The 10,457-nt window shown below is 49.6% G+C and overlaps 2 protein-coding genes across 3 annotated transcripts in view; one reads left to right on the forward strand and one right to left on the reverse strand.

Annotated features, from left to right (window-relative positions):
* Positions 1–186: 186 nt before the first annotated feature.
* On the reverse strand, positions 187–6,347 carry ZNF367 (zinc finger protein 367). The gene is made up of 5 exons (XM_035310624.1): positions 5,927–6,347; positions 5,488–5,638; positions 3,953–4,072; positions 3,415–3,553; positions 187–2,813 (listed from the first exon to the last, which is right to left on the reverse strand). Exons 1-5 carry the CDS (start codon positions 6,308–6,310, stop codon positions 2,576–2,578), a joined length of 1,032 nt encoding a protein of 343 aa, XP_035166515.1. The 5' UTR covers positions 6,311–6,347; the 3' UTR covers positions 187–2,575.
* A 3,574-nt stretch (positions 6,348–9,921) lies between these two features.
* HABP4 (hyaluronan binding protein 4) overlaps positions 9,922–10,457 on the forward strand; it is a 22,486-nt gene continuing 21,950 nt past the window's right edge. For both annotated transcript variants that reach the window (XM_035309171.1, XM_035309172.1), the window contains exon 1: positions 9,922–10,183. In XM_035309171.1, coding sequence (XP_035165062.1) covers positions 9,922–10,183 — 262 coding nt within the window. The remainder of the gene's footprint in view (positions 10,184–10,457) is intronic.

Genomic DNA, 10,457 nt, shown 5'->3' on the forward strand with positions numbered 1-10,457 from the left:
CTGTGCTCCAGTTGCCCTTAAGCGACCAAAATGTTGAGAAATGGGGTGTGGGAGGGAAACACGACACAACAACAGGAGGGACACGGGTCCTCTGTGTTCTGTGACAGGCCAGGCAGATGGGATTTTAAGAACAAGGAAGAATGGAAATACTAAGAATTGCTATAAAAATCACACATGCACGCAGAATTTGAAAATTAAACCAACTCTTTATTTAAAGCATCTATTGAAATGACGGCACATTCACTCTTCTGCTGTTAAGTCATGCCAAACAACAATTTAATCTTCAAGATTCCTGTGTGTAATCACTTCTTTATAATACAAAAATCAGTCTTTCACACCTTAATTTTTTAACTTGGTATCTTACCCAAACTTGTCACTACACAAAACAGCTTGAGCTGTCTGAATCTTCTCTACAGCTAAGTAGAATTCAGCATGCTTGTCATACTGAAAGAAATATTCTGCAAGTTGTCCAAAACCTTACAGCTGATTGAAGAAAATAAAATCAACCAGTGAAGTTATGACTTCAGCCTGCAACCAGCTGGTGATTACAACAGTGTTGGAGATCTTGAGCCCTGTGAAATACTACTCAATTCCAAGTTACAACTCCGTAATACAACAGACTTACACTCAGGGCTCATTTTGAGATCAGAGACTTCGCGTGTAGCCAACTGAACAGGCAAAACCAATTTGTCACATTCTAAACCTATACCCTGAATTACCAATTTTACATCGGCTAAGGAGCCCAGAATGACTCCAAAGTGTTTCCTACTTTTAAGCCCGAAAAGACTTAAAATAAACAAATGAGCCTGATGCCAGCTGAAAACAGAATTTAAACCGTATAACTGGTACAAAACTAATCACAATCCACAAACGTGATCTTTGTTGTTTGCTTTGTTGGTGGTGGTTTTTGCTTGAACATTTGATGACTCCTTAGTCAAGTGCACCATGAACATATGATGTTAACCAAACATGATTAATACAATTTTCTACCACAACAGGTTATCAATCATCAAATAACATAATCCAACACTTGCAGTTTCTGGTGGAAAAATAGACTTACTATTCTGGAACAGCTGTAGGCATCTAGTCAGTCTGTATCAAGTGATTGATAAAATGCTATTTTCCTCTTGCTTAAACAAGAGGGAAAGTGGCTTCCCTTCTCATCTGAATTTCCTGACCTTCAATGAGAAGGAAGAGTTAGAAGCAAGCAGGTCAGTAAATGTATTATTAATATCCCCTCAAGCAGTAGCTCAACTGCAAAAAAACAAGTTCAATTTGAAGACAACGTCTTGTTAGCATATTACAAATCTCTGGTTGCCTTCCAAGCAAAATACAGAAAAAAGATTACCATAAGACAATGGTATTCAAAAGTATACAACATTCATGAAGTAACAAAATATCCCACTAAACATTTTATATCTGCATCTTACTAAGCAGCGTTCTGTAACTTCATTTATTTGGGACGTACATGAAATCACACTGTTAACACACTTGTAACTATCTTTGGAAGCCTATTTTCTAGTTGTATAGTGAATATTTTTTTGCAGTGTTTAATTGATAGCTGTGCTAAAGTTAGTGAACACAAAATTGGCATGTTATCCGTAAGTAAAGCGATAAGGTGGCTTTATGCACTGAAAATACGGAGGCTTCTATTTGCTAATAACCATGTAAAAGCAAGACTTTAAAACTTAGTGTTTGCTAATACGAGATCTAGAACAGTTTACTACAAATCCATACCACCCTGTAAATACCCCCTTATTAACAAAAACAAGTGCCAAATCGTTACAGGGCCCAAAAATATCTGAAAAAATATCACCAATTGTTTACCTTTGTCTAGACTTTGCAAGACTAATCATTTTTAGATAAACACAACAATGTGCAAAAGTTCCTAACATTATATGCTAGGAATAACAAGTGCTACCAATAAATTCTGCTGAAATCAAACGAGAAATCATAAAATAGCAAAGTCATCCTCATACCTGGAGCAGTCACAGTGAAGATCCTGAACTATCCCATAATTCACCTGCATGAAGCAGCTGCTTCCCCTCTACAAGTTGAAATAACTAAGCTTTGCCTTCTACACCACAGTGTTACTAGGTAAAACATACACTGACATTTAGAAAAACGTAGTTTCATTGGTACTTACAGTATCTTCAGACCTACCACTTTATATAAATTTGCTTAAATAGTTCAGATAAATACTTTTATTTTTGTCAGCCTTCTTTGGCCACGTGTACCATTCTACTAATCACAAACACTGTGTTCAGAAAGTGCTTCCTGTGAAAACTGCTTCAAATAAATGAGTTAACCTTGCAAAATCTAGCTTCCCACATGTACTTTGTTAACCCTGCATTACGCAGCCCCATATTTACAAAATACTTAGAAACTTTACATCTACCTTTTACCTTACAAAAAGTGCAATTCTCTCACCCCATGTTATGGGGTAACAACATTCTTCATAAATTCTACAGAATAGCAGCCTATGATAAGCAAATAAGGTGCTTAGCTCATGCCCAGGATCTATCTGGTTAAGTACCACCAGGAAGTAATTTGAATAGGCAAACTTCTTTCCTATCTACTGCCGGAGTGGTGCCACAGCTAGGTTTGCAAGCTCAATGAGAGCCAAAGCACCATGCATACGTTCACGCTGTTCCTGGAGGCGGCGGCGAGCAGCTGAGTGAGCACTATTTTTCTCTTCGTCATCCTCTTCATCAGACTGAAGATACTCCATCGGGTCCTGCTGTTCCTGATCAGTTTTCTGGATTGCTTTACTTTTCAAAGCAGGAGCACGCTGTTCTCTAGTCTCCCAGTATCTACAAAATCAAACATGATGAACATTTTTGAAATGCATTCAACTCATGTGCCAACCCATTCAAAGTTGGCAAAAAGGCTCAAGGGCTTTTTTTTTTTTTTTTTTAAACTTGGCACACGACTGAGCACTGCACTTTGTTTTATTGTTCAGCCCTTATATGGTAGTATTTAAGCTGTCAGAAACCTACATTTAAAATGCCGAAAAGGGAAGTGCCCAAGCAAACATCTGCGACAGACAATTGGGCTCCATGGTATCCCCAACAGGCTACCTGTGTGTACACAATTCGTGTCCCTCATATAAATGCAAATTCAGCTGGAAGGCTGCAGTACTAAGAAGTTACTGGCAAATGTTATTCAAGCAAACATAAACACTTAAGCAGAGAAATTAAAATTAAAAACAGAAAACATAATTTTCATGAGGAACTTTGTCTTAGCTTAGTCAATAGTTCTTAAAGGAAAGGAAAAGCTAGACTGAGCAATGCTAGAAGCACATCTGATTCTGGTTTGTTTTCTTTTGTTTTTCTCCTCCTAGGAATAAAGTGCTTTCTCAGGCCACTTTTACAACTATCTAGACAAAGATCACACCACCATAAGGGAACTTACTTTGCTAGCCACTCAGCCACAGCTTTATTGTCAGCTGTCTGTTTTTTACTCAGTCTGTCAGTGAGTTCTTCCCTCTTCAGGCGGGCATACGGATGTTTGGGGCAGTGACGGTTTGCATGCGTGAATCTGCTCAGACAGCCTTAAAAACACAAAATGCCAATGAAAGACGTGTTAAGGAAAGCAGTCAACCGCTGAGCAAGTGTAGTATCTGTGGGATGAAGAGGCTGCCAAATCCAGCCTTCCTGGCTATAGAAGAGCCTAGATACAGTTGAAAACAAGTTCTAGTTGCAAGGTTTGTAACACACCCCGTCATTTTATACATCAGTATCAACTGACAACATCACTGGTAACACTGTATAGTAACATATGCAGACCTTCCACACACAGTTGGATGATTATGCAGATAGTCTAGCTACTCTCCTCTCTAGAAGGTCTTCCAAAGAGAAGAGTCAAAGCTTTGATAGATTGCTGATGTGCACACGTTTACGATACTAGGCTGACCCTAATTCTGAAAGCCGCAGGTCATTCTCTGGCTCACCATTCTCTGAGCAGACGAAAGGCTTCTCCCCTGTGTGCAGACGCTGGTGAGTTTTGAGCTGCCCACTCTGAACAAAAGCTTTCCCGCAGTCTGGGTAGTCGCACAAATAAGGCCTTTCACCTTAAAAATAATAACAGGACAAGTCTGTGAAAGCTGTGTATAAAAGAGGAGTCATAGTATCCAGTAGTCATCATTGGCTTGAGAATTGCACAAGCAAGCTCTTCATTTACCTACACAGGCACTTCTGTCTAATCAGAAAGCGTTAATGTACTGGACAGCCAAGATCCACTTTTACCCCACAGAGATATTCAATGCTGCTGGATAACATTTTTTTTTCCTCCATAGAAATAATGAAGTTACAGTTTTCCCACGTATTTTTTAAGACTCTTGCAGAGTACTACACAATCTTTGTCCCATGAAACTACGCACCTACAGAGCAAGAAACATATGAAGTGAAATGTGTAAAGTAACGTAATTCAGATTGTAACTACATATATATATTATCATTAACATAGGTTGAACTGGAGTAAAATAACCCAGGTCAACAATATTGCGGTGTATGAAGTTGCAGAAGTAACTCACTATAGTTTCAGTAGATTATTTGAAAAAAAGTTGGGTAACTGAAGGTAGCAAGAGAAGCTTTTGCCAGCCAAAAAAGCTTTCTTCAACCAGCTATCAAAAGTGACTTATACGTGCAAACTTCAACAAGAACTCAGGTGACAAATATTCCCTTTGTCTCAGGAGAATCACAGGTGTGCCACGCCACCACTGCTCAGACAGGATGACAAAATGAGATTAACGATGACTTACTATGTCAGCAGAGTAACATCAGGCTAAGCTCTGCACAACCAAGCAATCCATATTTAACATGGAAGTTCAACACTTAACATAAGCAAGTGAAATGAAAACATCTTTTGACCAAAGAACACGAGGAAACTCATGCTTCGTGTTAGTAAGGAGCTTTGCCTTATGCACTTGAATCAGAAAAAGAGACTGTGGGAGCCAAAGTTTTTCACTTTGTTGTATTGGCACTGTGAACCATGACAGCTCACGTGCTCACAGCTTGCAAAAAAATCCCACACACCTGCAGCTTGAAGGAAAATGTATTTGCTTGGAATGAAAAGCAGCATTTCCCTTTCATTTCTAGTTCATGTGGGTATTGGATGAGCTGATACTGGATCTCAGTTTCACTGCAAGTTCCTTCTAGAACTGCTTTGTGTGTGCAGATCAGTAAATCATCGTGACAAACTCCACGGCAGAAAGCAGATTCCAAGCAAGCAGCCGGTAGGAGGGACGGGCAGACAGCGGCTTCAAGCATCTCAACTTTTGCCCAGCACTCCAGTATTACGCTGTACTGGAGGTTTCTATAAGATACTTTCTCTTCCCACGGCTACACTTTAACTGCTATTGAGAATCGCGCAGGCAGGGAGGAGGCAGAGGTGGTCAAGGTGGAGAATTGGTGCCAGGCACAGCACAGCACGGCGAGGGATGTACGAGACGCCGGCCCCTTTAGCCCCCCCCCCCCCCCCGGTTACCGGTGTGTGTCCGCTTGTGCGCCTGCAGCGACTTCTCCCTGGGGAACACCCTGTTGCAGACGTTGCAGCGGATCCTGCTGGACGAGTGCTCCCCTTCGCTGATGAGGTCCCGCACCGTGTCCGCCCGGGGCCGGCCGCGCCTTATCCCGTCCTGCGTTGGGGCAGAGACAGCGCTGAGGAGAGCCGCCCCCACACACAGCCCCACACCCCCGTCCCGGGGCCGCGGCGGGCGGTCGCCAGGCGGCAGCAGCGCGGCCGGTACCCACCGCCGAGGAGGCCGTTACCCGCCGCCGCGACCGTTGGGGGCGCGCCCCCCCCCTCCCCCGGGCGCGCGCGCGCGGAAGTGACCTCACTTTAAATCTCCGCGCGGGGGCGGGCGCGGCGCGGGGCCCCCCTTTAACTCCCCTCGCTCCCCGCCCCCCCCGTCCCCGCCCCTCACCTTGAGGTGCCGGTGCCCGCCGCCGCCGCCCCCCCCGTCCGTGCTGCCGGCCTCCTCCTCGTCCCGGGCGGCGTCCGCGGCCGTCCTGCCGCGGGGCTGCTGCGCGGGCTCGGCGGCGGCGGAGCAGGCGGCGGTGGCGGCAGTGCCGGGGCTGAGAGTGACGTTGTGCGCGTTCTCGCCCCAGCGCCACGGGTACACCATGAAGTCGCTGAAGCCGGGGCTGGTGGGCACGGGCGGGGCGGGCGCCGGCTCCTCGCCGCCGCCCCGCCGCGGCGACGGCTCGATGGGGGTGGTCCTGATGACAGACACCAGCACGCGCTGCGGGGAGTCCTGGCAGAAGATCACCGGCGGGGCCGCGGCCGCAGGAGGAGGACGCTCCGCCATCGGGGCGGGCGGCGGAACGGCGGCGAGGGCGCGGGGGGGCGCCGCCCTGAGGGGCGCTGCGGTGGCGCGGCCGCCTGCTGTCGCCTCCCGGGCCCGCCTCAGCCGCTCATCGCCGGCAGCAGCGGGGTCTCGGTGCCTGCCCCACGCTCGCGCCCCTGTCCCCAAGCGGAGCCGCGAGCTCAGCAGCAGCGGCGGCGGCGGCGGCCGGCGGCCATAGCGCCCCGCGCGCACCTCTGCGAAGCGGCCCCGGTCCCGGCGACGCCGCCAGCCCTCCGCGCCCGCACCCCGGGTTTTCCCGCGTTACATTTCGCGCCTGGGCGTAACCAATCACCGAGCGCACCCACGACGTCACGGAGCGGCAGCACCCCGCGGCCAATCGCGGGGCGAGCACCCCGCAAAGCCCCGCCCCCGAGGGCGGGGCCCGGGCCGGAGGCGGCCGCCGTCCCACCGCCCCATTGGGCGGGCGCGGCTCCCACGGGCAGAATTCGAAACGCGGTGGGCTCGCGGGCTGCCGCGCACGCCCCGCCCACCCCGCGCCGCGCCCGCTCTCTGATTGGCCCCGCCGCCGCGCGGGGGGGCGGCGGGGCGGAGGCGCACGCTGTTGTTATTGCGCCGCCCGCACCAATGGCGGCGCGGCGCGGCGCGCGCTGCGTTTAAAGGGGCCGCCGCGGCGGGGAGCGGGGCCCTCCTGGGGGCGGGGCCGAACCGCGCGCGGCGCGGAGCGGAGGGAAGGGGTGGCCGTTATGGCGGTTGTGGCGGCCGTTATGGCGGTTGTGGCGGCCGTTGGCAGGGCCGGGGTCTCGTTAAGCGAGTTAGCGCCTCCCGTTAAAGCCAGTGCGGTTAAGTTAAGTTAACGCGCTAATTCCGCCTCGCTATCGAACCCTCGCAGTTATCCTAATTAGAAGTTGTGAAGTAATTTGTACAACCGTCATTATAGGTTAATTTTTGAGATTAATGTCAGAGGCCCCCTCATTACGACGTACAGTTCACGTTGTCACAGCTACCTTCTCAAAACTAACTAAAAAAGTTGTTCAGTTGTTTACCTAGCTAAAAAACGTTCATCACCCGACGCTTGTCTCAATAAAATCGTGTTCGCGCTATTGACACTCCAGCTTCTCAGACCTGTGTTAACGTGCCAAGGTCCTGCGCACGTACTTACCAGGCCTGGAAAGAAAATACAGCAGCCTGTACCCATCATTTCCAAAATGAGTGAACAGGTTTGCACGTGTTTGGATCTGTGCCGCCTGGAGCTTCAGCCCTAAAAATAAGCCGGAGGAGAAAGTTCCTGTGAGAGAACAACGTATGCTTGGGGAAAAAAAAAAATGCCGCATTAAAGTAATTGCATCCTGGAAACAAATGGTGAATAGCTTTTATAATTTTCCAAAACTGTGTAATTGATGCTGCAAGTGTTACAGGTAGCTACTGAGAAACTGCAGTGATGGATAGAATTAATGTTACGGTTCGGTACATAAAATGTAGGTATTGTGAGTCGGTATACTGCAGTAAGGTAGAAGCAAGCAGCTAAATATCTCCATAATTATCCTGTGCTAGCTCCAGGTACCCGTGACATTTTGAAATGATTTCCAAGGGCCTAGCTGCAGATCAACTTCTTCACATGCATTTTGCTAGTTTATCTAGTCCGAAATAATAGATCTTTGTTATGCAAATTAGGAGGCAGTGCAAAAGAAGAAGTGAGCTGATGCCACTCCCGATATCTTAGCTGGTCTGAAAATTAGAGTTTTTTGCAATAATGGCAATGACCAAGCCGAGAGAAGTGACTTCTTTGTCCAGATCCTGCTACTGGAATAGGAAATGTGTACACAGCGTGCATGGCGTAAAGGACTTGCTGCTTTTCATTACATGCAACCATGCACATAAAACTAATGGTTAAGGTCACATTGTGTAAAGACAGTTCTAAAAAAAACATCTGAGCTACAGTATCGTAATTGAACAATACTAAATGTATTTGTTCCTCATAATATTTTGATGATGTTCTGTCAACTTAATATATAAAAGCACTGATATTTTAGTGGTTTAGTTAGTGTAGAAACAAGTGTGCTCTCTCTCAGAGGTAAATTACCAGAATAGTGAACCATTACCATCAGATCAGATCCTGTTTTAACATCACAACAAAGCATACCTTTTATTACAACGTAACAGAGAAGTGCAGTGAAAAGATAAGGAGCAAGCATTCAAAATAAAACAATAAAAAGTACCTGTGTTCTATCCATCTAGCGGGACTCAAGAAGAGCATCACGATTCAGGAGTGTGAGGATGTGAAACTCTCTCAGAAATAAAAATTAAACATCCATCTCCTGTAGGATGGTAAACGCTGTATTTCTTACAGTGAAACTGAGTACATATATGTGATAAATGGAGAGGAAATGCTTGAAGCATGCCTCAGACATTTCTAGTGATACTCCAAAGTTCTAACCTGAAAACTTGGAGACGGCGATGGTCTTTAGGCAGACCAAAGCAAATATTTAACAATAATGCAAGTGACTTTATTGCCCGTTGTAATAAGGACTCACACAGTAACGTAGCGATAGTTGTACTACCTCTTATTTACCTGTTCATGATTATGTTTTCTCAATTCTGCTTTATGTCAAATCAAATATGCTTTTAATACAGTACAGTTTCTTATATTAATGGCTTACTTGAGGCCAGCTACTGAGTGTTCCACAGGGAAGGAAGCAGAACGAGGTGAGTGCACCCATACGGGAGATTAATTGGCATCTCGCACTCCACAGGTGATGGAAGAGCAGGTCCATCTCCAGTGACATAGCTCCTCCATATTGCTCAGCATAAAACTTCATGTAATCGGTTGAATTCGGTAAAATCGCACCGCTGATAAGCCTACGTCGTAGCTGGATCCATCAGGTGGCACAGCGTTACAGGTGCCTGCTCAGCTGTCGTGTCCCAGCACGGGACCTCGGGCCGTGTGACGGGCTTGGGGCGTTCTGCGCTGGGCAGGGGAGGCTTGGGCGTTAGGGAAGGAGAGCGAGCTTACGAAGCTGCCGTTCTGCAGGCAAGAACCCACCCGCGAAGAGAACCTGCACGGAGAGGCAGCCTCGGGATGCGGCCGTCATTGCGGCTGAAACGGGGTGAACGCTCTGCCGTCGGAAAGCGTAGGCACCGGGGCTCAGCGCCGCGAACACGGGGTTAAGGCTTGGGGAGCAAATCTTTACTTTCATAACGCTTCCTTTTATATACACCGTAACTTCTGGGGGCTTTTTGGCACACCCCGCGGGGACCGCCCGGAGCCACCCGCACCCGCGCCGGTGCGGCGGGACACTGCCGCCCGCGCTGCGGCCTCACGGGGCTCCCGCGCGCCGCTGCGTCCCGATTGGCCGCCGCCCCGCGGCAGGGGGCGGGGCCTCGCGAGGAGGCGGGGCCGCGATTGGCCGCTCGCTCTTGCCATTGTTCAGCCGCGGTCGCGCGTGCCGGCGGCGGGCGGGGCGGGCCGCGCCGATAGGCGGAGTCCGCGCGCCGCCGGCGGCCCCGACGCGCGATTGGCTGGGGAGGCCTGAAAGGGGCGTGGCCACGCGCGGCTCACCCCGCGGAGCGGCGGCGCCGGTTGCGTCGCGTCGCGCCGCGCCGCGGCAGCGATGATGAAGGGCGCCGTGATGCAGGAGAGCTTCGGCTGCGCCGTGGCCAACCGCTTCTGCCAGCTGCTGGACGACGAGTCCGACCCCTTCGACATCCTCCGCGAGGCCGAGCGCCGCCGGCAGCAGCGCAAGCAGCGCGACGAGGCGGCGGCGGCAGCAGCCAGGAGGGGCGGCGGCGGCCGGGCGGGCGCCGGCAGGAGGGAGTCCCAGAAGGAGCGCAAGCAGCACGGCAGCCCCGGCACCGCCACCGCCGCGCCGCCGCCCGGTACGGGGCCGGGGAGCGGCACGCGGCGTAAATGCTGCGCCGGGAGGGCGGCGGGCACGGGAGGTGGGGGAGACGCGTTCGTGGGGGTGCTCGAGGCCAGGCTGGATGGGGCTTCGGGCAGCCTGGGCTGCGGTTGGTGTCCCTGCCCGTGGCAGGGGGGTGGAATTAGGTGATCTTTAATGTCCCTTCCAGCCCAAACCACTCGGATCCCCTCAGCGTTAGCACCTTGGAAGAAAAAAAAAAAAAAAAAAAAAAAAAAAAAAAAAAAAAAAAA

Source organism: Oxyura jamaicensis, chromosome Z (assembly GCF_011077185.1).
Source record: "Oxyura jamaicensis isolate SHBP4307 breed ruddy duck chromosome Z, BPBGC_Ojam_1.0, whole genome shotgun sequence".
In the NCBI taxonomy this organism is placed as follows: Eukaryota; Metazoa; Chordata; class Aves; order Anseriformes; family Anatidae; genus Oxyura; species Oxyura jamaicensis.

Bases quoted from the DNA above. Each gene is read 5' to 3' on its own strand.
- ZNF367 (XM_035310624.1), bottom strand. From the start codon at position 6,310: ATGGCGGAGCGTCCTCCTCCTGCGGCCGCGGCCCCGCCGGTGATCTTC. The intron at 4,073-5,487 runs GTAACCGGGGGG...ATTATTTTTAAG, and splicing joins GCACAAGCGGACACACACCG to GTGAAAGGCCTTATTTGTGC. The intron at 3,554-3,952 runs GTGAGCCAGAGA...TGTGTTTTTAAG, and splicing joins TTTCGTCTGCTCAGAGAATG to GCTGTCTGAGCAGATTCACG.